The sequence below is a fragment of the Gavia stellata genome, chromosome 15 (genome assembly GCF_030936135.1).
Source record: "Gavia stellata isolate bGavSte3 chromosome 15, bGavSte3.hap2, whole genome shotgun sequence".
NCBI classification, from domain to species: Eukaryota; Metazoa; Chordata; class Aves; order Gaviiformes; family Gaviidae; genus Gavia; species Gavia stellata.
Window position 1 is genome coordinate 8752708 of NC_082608.1, and position 23360 is coordinate 8776067.

Here is a 23360-nt window from a genome sequence, read left to right on the forward strand (position 1 = left end):
GGTTGTGTCTGTGCCTGTCCCTGTAGGAAGCCAAATGTTTTGCTATCAGACTTAAGTATTTGCACGTAAAAATGTTATGTATGGAATTTGCGAGCTCAAAAACTGATTTATGTATAAAACTGAAATATCTAAAAATCATCTTAAGGGCATGCAGGAATGCAAATGAGGTGTTTTCTGGTTTTTTTTGAATGAATTAAATCTAAGTCTTTTGAGGCTGCTTTTCAGTCTCTTGCCATTGCTTTCAGTCACTTAGTGATTGTTTAGTTGTCACTTAAGGCATAGCTGATTTTACTTCATAGCAATGACAACAACAAAAACCTTAAAATGGTTTGAAAGCAAGAACTACTATTGTCTGTACAATAATGAAGTTAGGTAACTAATTCTTTATTTGTCCTTGTCCTTCATCTTACCTCTTATGTCACATATTAGCATCTTGCATCCTTGCATTGCAAGGAACTGCAAAATGTTTTTTTAAAGCTGTAATTTCTATTATTGAAGCTTGGTTCAGAACTGTATTCCAGTCTGACAGGTCATTTAGATACAAAGCAAATAATAATGTATCATGATGGACTAAAAGAGACAGCTGACATCCCATATATAAATATTTACCTATGCTTTACTTTACGTTGAAATTAATAAACTGCTGCTCTCTTCTAAGATTTATTTGCTTCAATATGCACATTGCACTGTAGTTTAGGGCAGTGACACTGCACTTCATATGAGAGGGGATGTGTCGATTTACCACATAACACTTACTCCAGCTCTCTTAACCTCTATTATTTGTATTCAGTAATGTACAGTGTATTTTTGCGTGACAAGTAAAGTGTTCTGAAATAACAGCATTTAAAGCAAATTAGAGAGTCAGCTCCAATACAGGACTTGGAATTGTAATCAGGTAAATAATTTTTTAGCCAATTTAGGCAATGGGATATTTAATATAAAGGCTTCAAGATACAAAATGAGTTCTTACAAGCACGCTATTAACCTGATCTAAGGTAATGAATACTCCAGTACTGGGGGGCAGATAGGAGGAAAAAAAAACTATCCGGAAGTCGTAAATTCATTCTGTCACTTGACCCAAAGCTCATGTGAATTATGGAACTGATACAGAGGCTGACAGGACTGAATCTGAAAACCTTCATTGTGAAGAAAGCTTAATTTTACAAGAGTTAGTGAGCTTTCTCTCTTTGTCTTGGCCAATACCATCAAAAGACAGAAAGGTCAACATGACAAAGTCTGCATAATAAGAGGGTTTCAGAAACAATTTCAAAGAGAAATGAGATCCAAATACTATTACATATTTTCATGTTCTGATGTCTCATTATCAGTATTTTTAATCTAAGTACAGTTTTCTGGAAAAAAAAAAACTTTCAAGGCTAAGGTCTCACAATGTATTTGCATTTTTGAAATTATGTATATATCTCTAAAAAATATTTCAGTAATGTTTGTTTATATGTGGCATGGAAAATTTAAATATAAAATATACATTGGGACAGATTCTAGCCTCCCTAGCATGCTACTTAAACAGATGTCTTCCTACTCATTAACGAGAGTCACAGTAACCTACCAGGGTTGTGGAGCAAAAGTCTCGTGCATCTTTTCTGTAAAACACCTGTGCTTTCAAGAGAGATTATTTATTACAGCTAGAAATGCAACTTCTGTCACTAGGTGCTGTGAGTGTAGTTCCTTGTCAGTTGCTTCTTGTGGGGAGAACTAAAAATCCTAGCCGTACATCAGGTTCTCTCCAGCAGAGATCAAAAAATCAGACTGCCAAATGAGACTTGCCATTTTACTATCATTTTGAAGGATTCTTGTGAATACAGTAACTTTCCTTTCCAGCATCATTTCAGTGATTTGTGTATGGTCTTTCAGGGTTATTTTTGATGTTACTGCTTTGGCTGGAGTAAAAGCAGACATCGGACAAGGCCATAATAAGGCTGTTTAGTGGTAGCCTCTGCAGACTGCATATACAATAAAAGCTTACAAAGTATCCTCTGATTCTGCCATAAATCTTTTGGCCTACAAACCAACAGGAAGCATCAATGGGACACATCACTGATGTTAAATCCCTCTTGAGGGGAGAGAGACAGCATGGCACAGACTATAAGTAGATGAGTACCGTTCAGCATCTATGCAGTTGCAGGTTCGTGTAGTTCTCACAACCACTATTTGTAAATCGTAGAATGGTGACAGACAGTTAAGTGTTAAGCATGGTTGCTGTAGTACAGCTTCCAGCTGAGGGAGGGAAGTTTGCATCTGAAAAATGAATTGAAACAAAAATCTATTTTTCTCCACACTAAGTTCACATTTCTTTTTATATATGTATATATGTTCAATTTTGAGATTAACTAGTGATTTGGTAGTAAGTGATGGAAGTGTTTGAAGAACGTGATTTGGAACATATGAGAATAAGATTGGATACATTTACTCTAGTTTCTCACATACTCATGAGAATTTTCTATTTGGAAGAATTACTGGGGTTGTTTTTCTGATGATGGTGTAGGGTATTTTTGCTTGTTTTAACCTTGAGTGATAACCACATGGAAAATACCAAAACTTTTTCTCAAGTGTGTGTTCTATCATGCTATGTAAGATTTGGATTTAATAGCTGACACAAACCAGGTCTTTCTTTCTGTTTACTTTTTTAGTTGCAGATAAACTGCTTTCTACAGAAAGGGCATGCTAATCTTCAGTATTTTTATCTGATACCGTTCTTATGAACAAACACTTCTGTAAGAATTTGAGGAAGTAATCATCTGCCATCAGAGGTTTAGCCAGGGTCAGTAGTGGCCACAAAGTTTGTTGCCAAAGCTCTATAGCTGTCTGCTGAGTGTAATCTCCGCTCTGTTGCTAACAGCTGTCATAGCAAGACGTATTTTCTTCTGAACTGACCTGGAGGGTTGACAATTTTTGAAGAAGTTATGCCATAGCTTGAAAGTGGAATGGGATGTGTACTTGACTACTTTAACAGTCTTCAGGGATCTTTTAGGATTTTTTTGTTGTAGTTTTTTTTTTGTTTTGTGTTTTTTTGTTTTGTTTTGTTTTTTTTGTTTTAAATCAGCGCCAAATGATTTTTTCATTCAGTCCTCAGGTATGCTGGAGGAAAAATAATTCTGAAAACAGCACTGAGAGTATCAGTCTCATTACTCATTAGAAGCGCTGTATAAGAGTGTTTGGGCTCTGAGACTGTATGAAATGGGACTGAGGAGTAATGTCACTGCGAGTAAAATAACATAAAAGTAGTCCTAGATAATATACCTGTTTCTCTGTTTCATAACTGTTAATGTTCATCTTGCATTAGTGTTGAGGCCAAACAGAATATCATATATAGCATTTTAAAAAAAGCTTTTATAAATATGCAGAAAATTACTAATTATCCATAATAACTAGTGATCTCTCAAAGAGAATGCCAGGAGTAGGAGACTACTGGAAAACAGAATGTGAAAGTAATGGGGGGAAATTAGTGTGAATGTGGTTTTTAGGTACCAAATCCAATTTGTTGCAAGATACGGTATTTGTTAAAGGGGATCTCATTTTCTCCAAGTGGTTTTCTGCTTTGAGTAGGAGCTTTCACACTTCTAAAAAGCAGTGTGGTAGGAAACGAGAAAGCACTTGACAGAGGAGAGAATCTGGTGATCAAGGCTGGTATCATCAGCAGAGCAAAGGACCTGTGAGATTAGAAAAAAGTGCTACTTAATTCTGTAAACTATAGATACTGTTGGAAGCAAGTAGTTTGCATTAGGTGTGATGGAATCGAGGCCATGTTTAGTGATCTGAGAGCATCTTACACAGTGTCAGAAGTATCATACCAACATCACAAAAAGAATTAATGTGTAAAACTTGTGCTACTAGTTAAATTTTTTTGTAGTTTGTGTATTTTAGTACGTTCACTTTGCTCTTGTGGCCTTCATGTTATATGAAGTACTATCTATGCCACTTCATGTCAGAGCACATGTTAACTCTTGTCCCACAGCAAATGTAAGGTAAATATAAGCTCTGTAGGGTGTTCTGTGGCCCATAAAAATAGAAATGTGGTTGTATACATATGCTTGACCCTAATTAAACTTAAGGGGGTAACCTTGGTGAGTATTAAACTTGTTGGTGATTAATCCAGAGGTTTACACACCTAGTATCCTGGATCGTGGAACCACAAGAAGAAAGCAACAGAAAACATGGAACAGGAAAATTAGCAATATTGAGGCCAGAAAGAAGGACATGTATAGACAAGGATTTTAGCTTATTGCAGAATGATACTACTCTATAGATACTAAACTAATAACTTTGTCCAGTTTATCATGTGTTTGGCTATTGCTTTGTCTTCCTTCAAGTGTGAAGTCTGTACAATTCACTACTTTCACACAGATATCAAATGGTGTCAAGGAATAGAATTTGCCACTACTATCCCTCTGCTTCCAAAGAAAAAAAAGAAAAAAAACCCAAACTGTTGTGTATTGTATGCTAGATGTGATCTAACAGTTTGAGGGTTCTAGAAATTCAGTATAGTCATCTGAGAGGTATTTTTTTTTTTTTTTATACCTTGTAATGCAATGAGATCACTTAGTTAAGACCTCCAAATATGTGAAGCTGGAATTCTGTGTGTTGTGTTGAGCTGAATCTATATGGAGTGAACATCTAAATGTGAAATGATTTTTTTAATACATCTGCGGCTGAATGATAACAAAAAAATGATTCAGGTAACAGCATTAGTAGTCATTGATTATTGTACAGGCTATAGATGCTTGTAAGTTTATACATACTCATTTGTGCCAAGATACTCATGCTCTTTCTTTGTGTTTACTCATTCCTCACTTAAATGCCAAATGAAGCCAGAAAACTGTGTAAGCAAAAATGTACTTACCTAGGAATGACTACATTAAATCTAGCTAAAGACATATTTTTGCATTTTCATGTTATGTTTAGTTTTTCATAGACAAACTTCCACCTAAGTATAGTCTTAAAATAAAGTATATTGAATGATCATTTTTTGTTTTGGGTATTGACATTTGTTTTGCATGATAAAAAGGCTGTCACTTGTATCTTGTTCTCCCCTAAATTTATCTTTCCTTTCCCCCCCCCCCCCCCCCTCTGCATGGTGACTTAAGGCTTCATATTTAAAGAATATTTGCCTTTTTAAAATTAGTTAACAAGGTAAGTTGAAATTCTCATCTAACTCCTAGGGAATTTGGCAAGGCAGCAGTAACATCACATTATAAACTGTATGCAGCTGATGTTAATAGCTGCTCATTTTGATTTAGAGAGTAGTGTGCTATTCAATTGCTTTAGGGGACTTTCTTCTAATAGACAATCTTGTCCATAATTATGATGGCTCTGCCTCTTGTCTGCCTGTAGAATGAAAAAATGAATTCATTAATGTAAAATACCTGTAAACTCTGAATCTACTCAGCTGAAATTTTGCTGCAAAGCAAACTTAGATACAGGAGAACATGGAGAAATATCAAAGTTGGTTCCTTGAAAATAGTGTCAGTTTCTCTGACTCTTACTTCAGCATCTCATGTAAAAGCCATAAAATTTGAATGATTCCAATGAGTGGCACTGGGCTCACTTGAAACATGTATAGTAGCCCTGGAAAGTGACATTGGAAGTATTCCTAGAAATACCCTGGTTTTTCATGTGCAGGGGGCACATGGAATTTAAGGGTTTCGGTAATAGTAAATCCAATGCTAAGTAGAAGATTCATTTGATCATTTAATACTTGCCTTCCCTTCCAAGAGAGTCACCAAAAAAGCAAAAATAACACATTCGCTACTAATTGTAATTTTTGCTATTCCCATTTCTGAGCATTTGCTTCATTTATCATTGATACAGAAATGTCTAGTGTATGTATTCTAAAGGGATTGGGGAGTATAGGGACAAACAAAAACATCAGTTGTGTTGACATTGCCGGTGTTGGGGAATAAGTACTGTAAGCCAAAGCAAATCTGAAGTAGAACATGGAGCAGACCAGTGAACATCATAAAATTAAAAATAAATTTGTAAAAATAAAATTTGAGTCCTTAATATATAGTTTAGACTACTTACACAGTCAAATGTAATAATGTATCTCTACTTGTATATTAATACCATGTGATCTACAGATAAGAAAGCACTATGCTAGCAATTAAGTCACAGAAAAGATGAGTACTTACCTTGGGGAAAGTCTAGGTAATTCATTACTTTCACTTGTCAACCATATCCATGCCAGCCATATCTCTAATTTAGTCTTTCCACCAAGTGTTTGAGATTTTACAAGGAGAGTTGAGCTAAGAGAAGCTTTAACAGCTATTTGTTAAGTTTTTAACACTTCATAAACAAATAATGCGTAATTCATCTTCTTGAATGACCCCTGTGATGCTGAGACTAAGAATTTATGAACTCAAACTCCAACATTTATTGTAGAGAGTTCACAAGTAGAATTGAAGGTTTGTCTCATCCTCTTGAAATGTGTTGATTTTTAGAATAGTTTTGTAACAGCTGTGGTTTCATCAGTATTGTATTACAAGACCTTTGAGATGAAAATCAGTAGTTTTACTAAATCCCCTATTTTGTCTGCCTCTGGAATACAGAGCCAATTGTTCGGTTAGTGATTCACTGACTTTTTGCCAGGAAACCTTCATTCTTTCTGCCTAGTGTGAATCCTCATTACTGATGTTTTGTGTAGCTCTCATTAGATTGGTTAAGTTTAATGTTCTTGGATGTGGCTCTGGGAATCTGAATAAATCCCACAGAACTTGTACCATGCTGTAACTGATTTCAGCAGAAGCTATAGTACTGATAGCAAAAGGAACAGGCATAAGGCTGAAGTGCTTTTATAAAATAAAAACCTTAAATACAGTAAGCTTAAAAACAAAAAAAAAAGACTGTGGAGATAAAAGGCCATTTGTTCCCAGAAGCACAATAGTAATTTGTCGTAATAGTATTAAGATAAAAAGACAGGTCTATATTATCTTCCAGGTTCCAACATTAGAAGATTTTTATGTTATGTTTGAGATGTTGCTGCTACCCATTTAGGACTTCGTCAGCCAAAGACCTCCAGTGCAGTTCTGCTGGCTTGTAACAGTGGTGGGAGCACAAATGATGATGAGGTGAGACTGTTCATTGATATTTTTACCATCATATCTTCTAGATGTGCTCTGAGATAGTAAGGAGGCCAGGAAGCAGTTTTTAAAATTTATTTTCCTGTGCCTGGTGCTTGCAGGGATTACGGCAGTCACACTCAGCCACATGACAACATACCTTTCTTACGCTCCTTTGCCCGGCTCTCTATCCATCTCTTTTTTTTCTTGTTCTACACCCAGATCTTATATGCCCTTTAAGAAAGGGGAATGCATTTTGTATACTGCCAGACACAAGGAGAATGAGTCCTTTTTTAAGGCCTCTAAAAACAGATGATAACAAAAATGAAGAGTGAGTAGCAGCGTGATAATGGTACTTTTTCATAAAAATTCCCAGATTTAAAGAATAAAATAAATACTCTTGAAGAACCAGGAAGATGAAATTACACAGTTAAGAGCTTTGTTGAATTACCCTATGTTAATGATCTGGAGTTCAGGCAAAAAAAAAAAAAAAAAAAAAAGGGGCAAAAGTCACCAAAAGACTAAAACACAGCAAGTACTTAATCATTTCACTTGTATTTAAACCCCTGAGGTCCCTAATACTGAGAAGAAAAGAATATAATGGGGAAACACATTTGTTCACAAAGAAAAGCATTTTGGATTTAGTTAGCTAGGTCAATCTGGAGGCGTTGCGTGAAGACCTTAAGGATCCTTTTATGTGCATTGTTGAAAGACAGTTTTGTTTCTTCTTACTTGCATGCTTTTATGTCTTAGCCAGCAATGTTAGATAGATTCCAAATATATGAGAATCTCTGTTAACATTTTCTTTCTAGTTTGTTTTTATTACTTCTCATAGATTATAGAACAGATGCATGTAAACACGGTCAGTTAAGAGAATGTGCTAAAAGTCTTCTCTAAGCATGTTGTTAATGTTTACTTTATAAATTTTGCAGCATGATTTATCTTCAGGAAATGCAAGTTCAACTGTGTAGCATACCTAACTAAATACATACTGTCTATCGCTGGAACACAGAAAATTGTTGGGTTTGCTTGCCTATGAGTCAGATTAGTCATCTCCTGTGAGAGTCTGAAGTGCAGCCAGATGACTCATACACGAGCAATACCAGTAATTTCAGATTCTGCTGCATGGCTAACTGACAACCCTGTTGCAGAGAACACGTAGTGATACAGTAGCCTTCCATAAGCAAACCAGCTTGAGATGCTTGCATCTACCTTAGGCAACAAAGTAAGAAAAAATGTAGTTTAATATATAGTCCCATTCCAGTTCAAAGTGGAATTAGGTTGTATGTTTTCATTTCCAGAACATAATCCAGAGTGGACTCACATGCATTATTCATCACTCTTCAGTGATGTGGTAGAAAGTGGGTTTTGGGGGTGCTTTTATCAATAATTTTCTTGGGAGTTGCTAAGTTACCTGTTTCCTACCTGGATGGAGTGATATGCAAGTTTTAGGTCTGTGGTCTTGTACAGATGTAAACCAATATTATGTCCTCTCTTCCTATACGTATTTGCACTTGAGTGGATTTCTTGTAATCCGAGTGGATTTCTTGATGTGCCTTGGCATAGAGCCTCCAGGCCTCTTTCTTTAGATTGTTTCACTAATGTGAAAGTTGAGTAAGAAATGGTTCCTACATATTTTATTCTTTTTTTCCTATGCATGATGTCACCTTTTTTTCCCTCTGCTTGGCCTCAACTTCATCACTAAAAACACTAGCTAGTGGCATTTTGAAAGGGCTGTCTTAAGCTTCATGTCACTTGCCCATAGGGAGCAGGCTTAAGTGAGCTCATTCCTTACTGTCTGGCACTAGGAGGAAACTTTATTCCAAATAGCATCTCTTTTGTCTTAGAGAGTTGTTGTTTTATGAAATGAGACTTAATTGCTGCTTTTTTTCAGATGAGGTAAAAAATTATCCTGTATGTATCTGGGTGAAGACAAGGGAAGTTGTTTTGTCCCTCTTCCCCTTCCCTTGTGAGAAGCATGCACTTCTACAGAATGCTTACATAATGAACTCTTGCAGACCTTTTAGAAGAGTCTTTCTGATTCAGGAAAGACCCACCATAAGTAGATTTTTACATTCCTTATATACAGTGTTTCTACATTTGTTTTTGTTCCAGCTCTTGCTAATGTGCAAATGGCAAAGCATGCTCAGGTGGAAAAAGTACCTATCATAGTTCCTAATGTCAGAGTGCTACATAGGTAAATGAAAAGAATACAACTTCCTTATTCCACTCCCACAAAACAAACGTCTACAAAAACACAAGACCACACCACCAAGGGAGAATCCTTTCTGTTTTCTTTAGTTAAGACCCCAGCTGTGTTTCCCTCTTACTTTCTCCCCATATTCACACACACAACCTGTGACTTCTCTTGTATTTGAGTGTGAAAGGAGCAGAAGTAGGTATGAACAGTGTAAGTAGTCCAGCACATATCCTTTGAGCTCTCAGCAGTGTTTCACAACGCTTTGCATTTTGTGTTTATGGCAGAGCACAGACTGACTGTCTTGCTTATTTAATTTTCTTTTCCCATGCTGCAAGGCTTAGTTCATTAGGGGTAGTTTAAAAGACTGTCACACTTCTGGAGAAGAGAATATGTTTGGCAGGGGTTTTGTGGATCATCAGTATCTAAAAATCCAATCAAGCCATTTTCTTGATTGATTTTAGGATGAGACATACAGGCTTCAGTGGAGTTAACTGCACCTCTGTATTTTCTTAATTTATATTTTAGGCATCTGACTGCCCCACCACTCCCACTTCTTTTGGTACATTTATTTTTTGTTCTTACAAACTAGCATACAAAGACTCTTCTAGGTATATGCTCTGACTGTATTGGGTTTTTTTCGTTAAATACATGTCTTCCAGCGATGATAATACTGTAATACCCATGTACCTGAAAAGCATTTTTACAGATGGATAATTTTAAGTCTCAAAAATGCTGTTGGTCAAGCAGGTAGACTTTCTTGAAAACTGTAGGAGGAAGGTACATAAATATAAAATGACACTGATCATGAATGCTGACAATTTATTGAAGAATTTTCATGGCATGAACTCTAAGTATAAGATTTAAGAAAGTAGTTTAAATAGCAATGAAAACAACAAATATGTAGGACCTAAACTACGAAAACAGAATGGTAGCTATCTAATGGTATTACCGTACTAATCCTAAACTTGCTGTTATCAAATACACTGCATGCTGACAGACCTGATGACAAAATGTTATTCAGAAAAGTGCCCCAGCTGTCAGTGTTTTGATAGCATCACATTAGATGCTCTGGGATTGATCCAACAAAAGCCCTTTCAAATCAGGATCTCTTACTACATTTTCTGTTGTGGTGGATTAGCAAGTAATGACAAGGATTTCTCAAGAGATTGATATATTATTAATCTGGTTGTCTTTTTCTTCTATCAGTTCCCTATCAGTTGCACAAACTCATATGTAGGCAAAAAAAAGACTGAAAATTCATATGGAGGAAAGCAACAAAGCTTACAGCAAAAAGGCCAAGAAAGTCAGCTTTGAATAGCATCAACTTTTTACCTTCTGAATTCTCGAGGAATAGAGCAGTTTGAAGTGTCTGATGTACTGTGAACATGACACCTATTAACTGTCACAGTAATCCACAGTGTGAAGATGATGGTTTTGGCAAAATCGAAGGTGATTGAGTTTGGGCTTGGAGAGGGGGGTGGATTATGTGTATTTACATCAGGACTTGCCACTGCAAGCTAGTATTTCCCCTCTTTCTAATAGCAGAGGAAAATGGAAATTTTTTCTGTGGTTTGCTTAGCGGAATTCATTCGGTCTTATTCTCAAGAGTATCTGATAAAGGAATCTGGAAAAAAATGGTTTAAAAACAACCTGCTTTTACTCAATGGCTTTAAACTGTTTCAACTATTGTTTCCCATTGTTTGAATCGGTCCTACTTCCCCTGATAAGTGGAATGGTTTTTCAAGTTTTAGAGCACTGTGAAGGTGTATAATAAGGTAACTGAATGGTGTGAACCAATATCAAACCCTTTGGGACTTCTTTCTTTAATGGCTGCACCAACTTTATTGCCGGTAGCTCTTGTAAGTAAGTACACAGGGACTGTATTGATTGTTGCACCTCAGGTTATTAATCTGCAACCCCAAATGCATCTTTCCTTGTCCTCTTGAGGCAGAATGTTTCCAAAGAAATCAGGACCATGTTTGTTAAATATGAACCACAAATTACTTGAGCTATGGCTGTTTAAAAACTATCTAGTTTACCATTTATTTTCTACTACCCTCTTTATTCTCACCAAAGTTTCTCTTTCCTCTGTGATTTCAAACAATTTATAGTGTAGGAAGAATGTTTACTTTAGTAGAAATTTTAGTTTCTTTTCCAAATGTCTTGTGTTGTCTTTTAAAGCTGTAATTTAGTAGGCATGCTATGTAAGAGCCATTTGTATCAAGCTCCTTTCTCGTCCCTGCTTCAGGAAGAGAAGAGAAAAATTAATGGTATTGTCCTTCCAGACACAAAAACCTTTTTCAGAGAATGCGGACTCTGCTGGATTTTTAGTATCTTCCTTTTCAAATCTAGGTACTTAGCCTTATTTTGTATAAGCTGAAAAACTGCCACAATCACAGTTTTATAAACCACGTGTTCAAGGCTATAAAGGAAAACAGTCTGCATGAATTTTCATTCCAAGTTTGTATAAGGAAAAGCAGTGACTGGGGTTTTCATTCATTTGCAGTTACACAGTTCAGACCAAGATCAGCAAACTTGAGGCTTACCAGTAACTGGAGGTACTAAAGGAGTAAGAGCAGAAGAGAAGCAGTAAGAAGTGGTAAGTGATGTAAAAAATGCAAAACTGCTATCCTGCTATTTGAAGAATTAATGTGCATTTACATTTTAAATCACAAGCAAGTATTTAAAGGATTGTTTCCTTTCAATAGTATTTACAGTTTGTAGACAAGAGTTATGCTCTGTGTTTGTATGGCAAGACATACATCAATTTTAAAGAATATTTTTAAAAACACTAGAAATAAACATGCTTGCTACCTATGTAATCACTGATCCATGACCAGCTGTAGATCTGCAAGCAATACTTTAAAAAAAAAAAAGGCAAGTGGAATTTATTGTAGTTGATAACTCCTAAGGCAGTAATGAATTAAAAATTTGGTATGTTGGATATGTTGGATTGCTGTTTAAACTAGTGGCTCATTCAGTATTTAGAACTGCTGCCAACTGAGTCTGCTGTTGAATTATAGCTTTCTTGCTGGAGTTAGAGCAATGCTGCAGCCCCTCAAACAACATTCTACTATTAAATGTACTAAGACACTAAAATAATGTACCCAACACTGAGTAACTAGTCTGTGTTTCTTCGGGATTTTCCTTCCCTGTTCCTCTGCCACCTCTCCATTATTATTTGAATGATAAATGTATTACAGCAAGGAAGAGCAGTAAGACCACTACTCTACTAGCCCAAAATTAGCTTTTCCAACTTTACTCATTCTCCACATCATTTGAGAAGAGATTTGTTAATGGTTTAGTGTCCTCCTTCAACAACAAATTCTTCTACCATTTTGGTTTGAAGAAGGATTGATTCTGTGATTTCTGGGGAAGTTCTGCAAATCAGGGAAGTACTAACCACTGCCTAAATGTGTTCAAATAAATACTCCTCTTGTGCCCAGACTATCTCACTCCACCACTTCTGCCATTCATTTTGCCCTCAAAGTAAGTTAAGCTACCTGTCTTTAATACCAATATGGCAACAATTTATTGATGGTTGAGTTGTAGCTGGTCACTGTTAATTTAATTATCAAAAATGTTCGAGGACCAGTTCTAAAGTTTTAGTATATTTTGTGCTGCTAAAAGAGGCACTTTAATGATCCATTCAGGGCAGTTCCAGTAGCACATTAAGGTTACCACCAAAGTCAACAGGAGTAACTTTGCATGTAACTTAAAGGATTTTTATTGACAGGTTTTTTTACAAGCATTTGCTTTTTATTACTTTCACCAAAATAAAGCATATAGCATACAGTGTTTTCACACATTTAGGAGATAAATAAGTGTATCTTGAATTCTTTAATGCATTGATAGCTTATGTAATACAAAGGTTTTTTTTTTTCATTGATGTTAATTTTAAATACAGCTTGCTTGCCCTTTTTTTAAAGTAAACTTTTATCTTGTTACTATGTTTCCCTTGTTAACTTATAGATGTTTAAACAACAATTGGGAAACTGCAGTGATATTTATTGCTGGAGATAAAAAGTAGGATGAAACCTGTATATCAAGTTATGAACTGGTAAATTAAAAAAACCAAACCCTAAATGTACGCTGTCAATTGAACTGATACAGAAAAACTTTAACGAATAACAACTATTTAATCTTCACCTCCAATCTGTGTGTAGAACAATTAAAAAAATAACCAATTTTCAAATTTCCACACTGATTGGTATGCATGTTAATTATGCTATTTTCTGAATTTCATTTAGAATTTACAATAAACTTGTTTGTAATTATAAATAAATAGAGGTATAAAGACAAAATCTCGTACTGCATTTCTCTTGAAGTTACCAACTATGTTAAATGCATAATTTAAGATCATAAATGCAATCCTATTCAACTTAATCAAATATCGTAGGACTAACTTCATGTGCTCAGAGTGTCATGCTGCATAGTTGAGAAAGGAAAAAATTAGGTGGCACTTAGTATCTTCAATGGCACTTCTTTCAGCAAAGGATAGTATGCATTTGTATTACTAGTCAGGATTACTCTTCAAAACAGTATTTTAATATATGCATAAAAATACATAGAACACTAAATAAAGCAACAACTCCTATGTTGTGTTTCAAGCTTTAGCTTATGGTACAAGGATCATCATTGCTTAGTTTCATTTCCCCTTCCAGCAGTAAAGTGATCACAGCTTTACTCAAGTAGCTGCATGTTCCCTTTTTTCCAATTGGGTGAGTGTTGTAGAATGCAGTCATGTCATCCTGCAGGAGAGGGAAAAGATGTTTCCAAATTTTTTTAAATCCAAGAACCAAACCACAGGTAGCACATGAACTAATTCATTAATCAAATCAACAACATAAGCTTCCTTCATTGAACACTTGTTTTGCACAGTTAATGATGTTAAACCATCTGCTTATTCTCAAATTACATGCTGGCTGCTATAATAAAGGTTCAACTCTTTAATTCAGGAAACTGGTTACTTTTATTAAATCAAGGGCAGAGATTGTGTGGTGAAAATACTAGACTTCTGTAGTTTTAGGGTGTGTTTGAAATTACTGGAGTGATATTTATTACATGCATTACATGTACTTGATATGTACATGATATTTGTTACATGCATTACTTGTGATATTTATTACATGCTAACAGGGAATTAACAAAGTTCAAAATACTTGCAAGTCAGTTTAGCCGAAGAGCATAGTTCAGACAAATTAGGATTTCTTTTAGCAGTGTTTGTTAGAAAAACCCGAGACAGAGTATCATCAGAACAATCCTAAATAGGCTACAGTTACGTGCCAGTGGGCATACACCTGGAAATATGGGAGAGTCAGGTTCCAGAAAATTTTAAATGTAAGGAGCTGGAATTTCCAACAACAAACTTAAAGATACTATTCACAACTATAAATTAGGATTTCTTTCTAAAAGACAAAAAGGCATCATTCTAAGTAGATCTGGGCTTGGAAAAACATCCATCACTTTAATGGAGGCTAGGGCAGCACCAGTAAAAATTGGGTTTTGCATGGGATTTTTCTTTCTGTTTATAGCCATTGGGGATTTCGGGCTTGTCATAAAAGTCAGTAGCATATTCAAGATCCTGTACGGAGCTGGCACTTAATAGCCATTTGTGTGAATAAGTCTGATTTTGCTACGGCTGCAACCACAGAGTCGTTACCTTTCAAAATGGGCAGGCCAAAAGAATCATAATTTCAAGAAAATTACATCCTTTTAAAAACAAAGGTATTGTGCAAGGTGATATGTTGCTAATACTGGATATCTGGCTTGCTTTCAAATCTTATTACAAAAAACTAGCAGCAAAAAAGTAAACCTTGAAACTTTTGAAAGAATTCTTAAGGAACACATCCTTCCTCATCTTTTAAAGGAGCTAAATTCAGCAACAGGAAGTGCTGTTGCAATCAATATGTTATGAATCAATAGATTATTCAGAGCTAGCACAGATATCTCCAAATATATTGTGCACAATAAGATGCCAGACAGAGTGAGGAAGATCATCCTCAGTAACACAGAGACTTGTCCCACTGCTTTACTCAAATTTCCTCCTTCAACCCGTTCAATGAACCTGGCTTTATTACAGAATTTCAGAGCTTTGCGGCACCAAAACTTGTAGCAAGAATATTTAGAGGTCTTTAAAGCATAAAACCTAAAATCCCAGTGAAGTAAATATTAAAAGCTACTTAATGGTCAAGGTTCATTTATTTGGATTTTAAGCCTTAGAGATTAAAAGCTTGATAGGTCATGAATGCAACTCTTAACACAAAAATCAGTAGCCAAGAACAGTTTTGCATGTCAAGTTCCTACGTTAGTATTGTCAATGTGAGTTCTTTGGCTACTAAATTTTTCTTAGTATCTGTGTACACAGGAGCCTAAGTTCACACTTCCTTGCTAAACTTCAGGTTTTTCTTTCTTTTTTTTGTTATTCTTAACTCTTCTCTATTCTAGTGTCCCCCAATTAATTCTTTCCCCTTTAATGAGTATTACAACTATTTCAGCTTTACCCAGACTCTCATTTCAGAGGTATGTAACATTGAGAGTGTTCTCCTTACCATACCAGTTTGAATTCACAATTCAGCAATAAAGTAAGTGCACATCTTTTATCTCTGCTTATAGGCTCTTTGCAGACTTATGCAGCACTTGGGTATATTCATTTATTATTTGTGTTCCATTCTGAAATCCTATCAATTGCTTTTTATTCTGAACTGCACAGAATTAACATTTATAAACAACTTGACTAAGCATGGTAAATTCTATAAGACAGTACTATTTTACTCACTTGTTTTTCAGCTCCCTTTGGACTGCTGTGATCTTTCTGAAAGTCATGAAATGCTTCTTGCACCACTTTGTCCAAGTCCACTTTGTCCTGGAACTCTAGCTCAGGATTTCTCTCCAAAATAACAGATATAACCATCAACAACTAGAAGGCAGAAGACGACTGTAAGACTTAAATTTGATTTGTTGAAATTCAGGTTACATAAAAGCACTGTTAATAATAGCATATGCCTCTTTCAAGCAGGAAGCCATTTAGTAATGGCACAGGTAATAGTGCACAGATAATAGAATTCCGACTTTGATAAAACAATCACTGAAAAGCAGGCTTTTATGAAAGGTTACAATTTCTGGTGACTACCTAATTAAGGGCACTGCGTAAATGATTGACATTAACATCTAACTTTGCTGGGAGCCGGGGAAGTTATTTTCCAGTTTTTTCAGTTCACTGTGTGGCTGCACGACTGCCGGTGCTCAGCCAATGGAGAGGGTGAAAAGCAGCAAACACTGAACCTCAGCATTTGATATTTTTGAGGTATAATCACATATGGTATAATCGTACTATGACAAAGTTTATAAAAAACAAAGTCTGTAGACACCAATAAAAAGTGTCAGTTCAAGAGAACTTACATTCCCTATATCTGAAAGAGGTTTAAAATGGGAAGGTGAACATGACAAATGACCTGTTGTAATAACTACAAGTGGGCAGTAGACTATATTGGTCATCTTGGGTTTTGATAATTGTGTTATCTTTTAGCAAAAATTGAGGATGTTCTAGCAAGCAGCGTGACCATTAGTTGTTAGCCAGAATTGAGATGGATTTGATTTCACTGTGGAGGAATTCTCACACACACCAGAGGCATATACTTGGGAACTAACAATGAATACTGCTGACAGCACAGATGTCCGTTACTAAGGGTACAGATGCTCTTGACCTGTTCAAAAAGTACGTATTATGTGCAGTGGTGGGGAAGGAATTTAAACAGCTTCTTGCTTAACTATTAGGTATGCAAACATAAGGAAACTGGAAGTTAGTCGATTCAGTAGCATAAAGCAACTTACTAGACAGCCTCAGCAAAATGGGAAAGAAGAACCCATCACCGGGCAAACTGATATTTTAGAGCAGTTTTTCCCTACACCTAGAAAATTGTTAGGAAAAGGCATGGGCTAGGGACTTGAAGGAAAGCTACTTTGGAATTATTCTTCTTACTAGTTTTTACCTGCTGTGACCTAATTGTATTGGCACTGTTATTAATATTTATCTATTTGCTAAAGGGGAAGAACATCAAAAACTTAGTGTATTTTGAACATGTTAACAGGAACCTGTTTAATAATACAAAATCTATGGAGAAACCACAGAAGCAAGTGTTTATATTTAGAATGCCATTTCTCCAAATATTTGAGCCTTGGTTAATTTTTTTTTTTAAGCTGTAACATACTCAAGTACATAATAAATTTTCATTCATTGTAGGCCACAAACCTCTACAATAATTTGCCTGTATTCTGGCTGGTCAATATTTTGCAGCATATCTTCAACTAGAAGGGAAAAATTCATTTCATACATCGTCATATCCGATAAGGTTGGTTGCTGAAAAACAAATAATACTTTTACTCAATCAAAACCACCCCGAGCTGGAGCCTATTTGCTTGCTGAATAAATAATACTCAACTAAGAAATATGACCAATGTAGGATCAAAAAAGGAACAGATTTCAGAGTCCATGACTTGGAAAGGGTCTTCTACACTTACGCTTTTATAAATGTGTTTTAATAGAAATAACTGACTTCCATACTATTCTAATTGTATTTTACTCAGAACCAAAAACAAAACTTGAAAATACTTTTTTTTTTTAAATCATAACAGGAACAAATTACCCTAAGAAGTACAATATGGTATAAAATAGACATTAACTATAAAATAATTCACCATTAATAGTCAGGTAGAGCAGAAATAACTGAGCATCTCTGTCGGTTTTACCTGTGGTAAAAATTTCCCTGCCACTATTAAACCATTAGGGGTTCTCTCCAAGATCTGCCACACTCGATCATAGAAGCCAGAGGGAGTTCGATTGAGAGAACCGTCTATCTGTCTTCTGTTTAGCCAGCCTCTGTGGACAAAGAAAATTGAGAACTTGAAGTAAAAAACTGTTACAGATGCAGAACCAAGCCACGGTCACAATCACACGTAAGCCAGTAAGGTAAGCAGCGACATCAAATACATTTTAGTGATGCATATGCAGTATATGTTGTGCTTTCTGTTAAGTTATGCTCTAAAGCAAACAAAATCAAGATGTTCAGCAGAGATGTTAGAATGTTACTCTTATGTGTGTGTTTGTGCTTTACGTAACTGGAGTAAAAGAATTAACTGTGAAATCTGTGCAGTACAGTAACAGCAGTAGGCTGAATTCATCACGTCTAATCAATTTAAGTCGCCATAAACTAAAATATACATAAAACAGAAGTCAATGTGTGGTACCTATGACAGCCAAATTTATACACACTGAAAAAAACCAGTATTAACTATAATACTAAAATTTGTTTTACCATACAACAGTAGGCAAAACAACTCATTATATAAATACAGCTCAATGAAATTCTGCATCTATACAAAATGCAATAGATAATGGATTAGAAACACCTATCACTCTAATTTAAATACCAGGTTAGAAAAATGCATTTCAGCAGGATTGCTGAAGGTAGGTTTTTTTATGATGGTGTGTAGAAAAACAAGTGGCCTGTAAATTCAGAAAATTCGACAGAATGGTTTTGTTAAACTAAAGCTTTGAACAAACTGAGGTACATTCTCCATAAATTACAAATTTTTTTTGCCTTCAGAAGCATACTGATCCCACCTTTTTTTTTTACCTGTAAACATGAATTCTGGAATTTAATTTTCATGTTTTTCCTTCTGAGTATTACTAAAGCAATGGGGCTTTAGCCAAGATGTTTGAGACACCAGCAAAGGAGCTTTAAGAAGTGGCAGCCATGGGTATGATTTTAATTGGTGGATTCACAGTACCAAATTAAGTCTTATGTAGCAGTACTGCATATATTTGACAGAAGAGTTTTCCTAACACTTACTGTCCTGAGTTGGTTTTTAAATTTTAAGTAGAAAATCTGTTTTTATATGGTAAGAGAGTAGTGAGAGCTCCCCTAGGAAGCAAAGCTCTGATGAAAAGCAACTAATACTTCTGTGTCTTAGTTTAATCTGTTCAAAAAGAAAAAAGAAAAAAAAAAAGGAAGTGCCCTGGTCAACTTTGTTGATGTTGTTGTTCTGCAGAATTTTTGTAGCCTAGCTCAAATGAAATTCAGCAATAATATTTTCGGGTTTTTAGTTTTTCTGCTGTTTGTATTGCTAGATTAACTTGGTATGTTCAGAATAAAATCACCTGTCAGTAAAATTACTTGTTTATGCAGACACCAGTGTGCCTGATGAAATAACAAAAAGATCTTACATTGAAAAACCTTAATCTTAAATACTGGAGGAATGGTGAGAATTCCTTCTGAGATCTGACCAGAAAAAGAGAACTCTAATTCAGACAACTCCATATGTGTTCTTACATTTTTCTTAAGCTTCTTATTGTAGCTCCCAACTACACTAGAAGACCAAGCAAACAGTGTGGTGTTTTGTGGGTTTTTTTAAAGAAAGAAGAAAAAAAAAAAAGTATCACTAAGTGGCACATCTCCTGAACAGGTCTGAGCTCTAGGTAATTGGGATATGCTTTATGAGAACAAAGGAGATATTTAAAGTTAAAGCTTTAAAGCACTTGTGATTTATGAGACTTTTTTTTCTTAATTTGTCATGTTAATCCAATACAGTTATACAGGAAAAAACACTGCGTATTGGCTTGATCCCGGCAGTGGTAAAGTAATCAGAAGTCAGTAGTAAGTCAGTGATAGCTATTGTGTCACTTCTCAATAAAACACTTAACTGCCAAAAACTTGTGCCTTTTATGACAGTTCCATCTCATTCTCTGCACAGCTCTGTCCTTGGACTAGGACAAGAAAACATTCATAAAAACAAGACGACAAGTTGTGATAGAAATAGAAGGTTGTTTTCTTAATACAAAGAAAGAAGCATTTGAAGATGTTCAAATTACTCTGACCTATCTAAATTACTGTGGTAAGGAAGAGAGTCCTGTAAACTGTATGAGCAAAATGAGTTTTATGAGTGTTTGGACCATTAAAAGAACAGTGCTGCATTTTAAAAAGGCTACTCGCAATCCTGTGACCTACATAAATAGGTCAAAAAGAATACCTGTGGAAGTCTCCACTCTGGTGATATATATAAAAACATGTATTTATCTATATGGTATCATATTCTGGAGCGCAGTGTAAGAGGTAGGAAAACTGCAAAAATTTCACCCTTCATGAAAACTTGGAGAGACTGACAGGGTCACACAAATACCACTAGCCCTTCATGTATGACCAATTAATTGGCAGTGATATATGGTATCACAGCAGCAGAGATTTTTTTTCTAAGAATCACAACTAGGAAAAACTGTCACAGAAAGAAAATGCAATGAGACAGTGTTCTGTATTTCCTGTCAGGAAGGGAACTTTTAAAAACAAGTCACTAATGGGTAAGGAAAAATGAGCTAGACTGTACAGGAAGAAGTTAAAGGTAGGAAGTTTTGAAGGATATGCTGGCTAGCTTTTGTACTCAGATAACCCCCAAAAAAGAATCTTCATCGACAGAAGATAAACCAGAGTGCTCTTTGCTGACCCAGCTATCGTACATTAAAGGAATCAAAAGCAGAAGGCACTGTGACAACTCAGGTAAGATATCTAATGAAGAATGGTGCTTGAATTGCCTACTGTGATTGACCAAACTGTTTCCTAAATAGCATAATATTTAATGAAAAATGCTGCAAAGAGAAAGGGTTGTTTTGCTAAGGTTTTAGAGGAATAATGTCATACATGAGTAGAGACAGCAAGTAAACAGCAAGGGTTAATAACCACAACCAAGAGACCGAAAAGCATGTGGGAGATGCAGAGTACATAGTCAGTTGGACTGAGAGATTCTACACCACACAAATTAGATAAGAGAGAGCAGACACCGATTTAAGGAGCTTGTTTCTCAGGCATTATAGATTGGGGAAAACAACAGAATGTGTTTTGAATTAAGCAGGAACAGAAGTAGTAGGATGTGTGGTGTATTTCCTCTTTGTTGAGAGAAAAAGGCCATCATCCATTCAGTCAAGGGCTACGGAAATTATCAGCAGTATTATGTGACAAAGTTTAATCTAACTTAACTTGAAGTAAAACCTACGGTAGGACTTTTGACTTTACTCTTATTAATATAGTTAAGTAGAAATACTGTAATTTTAACTTTTGTCTTGCACACTGTATCACAGTGAATGCTCTTTTTGGCAGCTAGTTATAGCTTGGAGAAAAGATGACAAGTTTCAAGCAGCACCACTATCTCTTGAGAATTCTAAAGAACATCTGTTCTTAATTCATATAATAAGCTAGAAGAAAGAGGGCACTGAACAGCAGACAAACTGTTCTTAAAAGTTACTTAAGTAGACGGTATTGAGTAATTTTTGGCTCCTCTCCCCACATCAAAAGAATATAATGCTTCACATTCCTGCCAAAGTATAGAGATTACTACTATAAAGTAAGACTCCCACAAAGATAAAGCTGAAAACGGAAGATGCAATATAAGAGAAACAATTGTAGAACCTGGACACAGGTGAAAGAATGAAAAACTGCATTTTTGCTACCTTTCCTTGAATAAGTATATTACTGATTGCAGATGCCTGGTGATTTCAGATGTATGCAAAGTAGTTCAGAAATGAAGATTACTTGAACAGCCTATTACGAATGAAAACAGGTGCCACAAATCCACACATCTCATTACCTCCCCTGCTGCTGTGGTTGAAGAATATCCAGCAGAAGCTGCTTCACTTCACTAGGGGACATCTGGTATAAGTCCTTGGCTGGCATATCCCCAGCACGGATTTTCAATTCATACTTCATAGCATGGATAATCCATCTGAAGTAAAGAGAGGAATACACTTATTAATTAAATATGAAGTTTTCAAAGATGAAAAATTAGTCTAATAAAATAGCTCATAAGATTTCCACGTGATCCTGCTATTTGGCTTTTAGGACATGCATAAAATATCAAACAAATACTCTACTACTCTTACTGTATTGTGGAATTTACTCACATTTTGTGTTTGTTTGCAATATGATACAAACTGAAAGGGATAATGCATAGATTTTTAGAAACATGTTGTGAAGCATGCTTTTTTTATAGGGAAGAGATATTTGACCACATATTCCCCTATGTCCCATGTTCATTAAGACAGACGTTTACCTGCCTTTTGATGTCAAAATTCCCATTTGAAATTACACTCTGACAGTATATGCATTTTATTGATGAGTTTTAAAAAAACCATTAAAATTAAATTATTTTATATTTAAAAAGACTTCAGGGCTTATGTATAGTTCTAGCCTTTGAAATTCCTTTTTCCAGTCTATCACACTTTTCTTTCTTTTGCTACTCCCTTTTGAAAAGATTTGATTAAATAAAAATATGGCAATGGTGAAGATTTTTCAGCCTTAGGTATCAGAGAGGGAGAACTTTGCAAATTACTGAAGGAAAATGCTGAATTTTATTCTGCACATTATAAAAACAGTGCTACAGCCTCTAATACCAAAGATGAAATAATGTATAGATACATCTGAAGCCAGATAACTCAGCATGGAGCTCAGTCTCTTAACCATCTACATTGCTTCAGTTCAAGTAGGTGTTACTATCAAAAGGGAAAAGAAACTTAACTAGTTTTTCTTCAAACAGTCCATCATATAACACCCGATCAGGTCTGGGTTACATCAAAGAGCCTTACTCTGTTTATCAGAAAATGCAGAGTATTCCTAAGAGAGTTACCTTGTCATCAGTATAGCCTCATTCCACAGGCATTTAATTATTTAGCCTACAAGGTACAGAATGCTTTTGTTTATGTAAGTCAGGTCACAATTTTTTCTCAAGGATTCTTAGTAACTACACAGAATTCTGAGATGTCAGGCCAACTGATTCAAGGTTGCTTTAAATTTGAGGTTTCTAAAACCATTCATTGAAGGTGCAAGATGCAAGAGAGTATTAGGCAACATGGACATATTACATTATCCAGAACACACTACTTTTATTTTAGTGGGTGAATAGTGTCCTTCTCTTGTTACTAAGACTAACAAACACAAATGGCTTAGGAATCAGTTCTTTTATTCACTGATGACTCAAATGTATCTGTGTGGAAGTCATTCACTGGTAATTTCTCTTTGCAGTGGCCTACAAAACGTAGCAAAGTC

General features: G+C 35.5%; 1 protein-coding gene across 5 annotated transcripts in view; it reads right to left on the reverse strand.

Moving 5' to 3' along the window:
- Window positions 1–12984: 12984 nt before the first annotated feature.
- The window catches only part of PHKB (phosphorylase kinase regulatory subunit beta), an 83367-nt gene continuing 72991 nt past the window's right edge, over window positions 12985–23360 (reverse strand). For all 5 annotated transcript variants that reach the window (XM_059824731.1, XM_059824728.1, XM_059824729.1 and 2 more), the window contains 5 exons: window positions 21907–22041; window positions 18022–18151; window positions 17525–17632; window positions 16052–16192; window positions 12985–14024 (listed from right to left, as the gene is read on the reverse strand). In XM_059824731.1, the coding sequence (XP_059680714.1) occupies window positions 13887–14024; window positions 16052–16192; window positions 17525–17632; window positions 18022–18151; window positions 21907–22041 (652 nt within the window). In that variant the 3' untranslated portion in view covers window positions 12985–13886. The remainder of the gene's footprint in view (window positions 14025–16051; window positions 16193–17524; window positions 17633–18021; window positions 18152–21906; window positions 22042–23360) is intronic.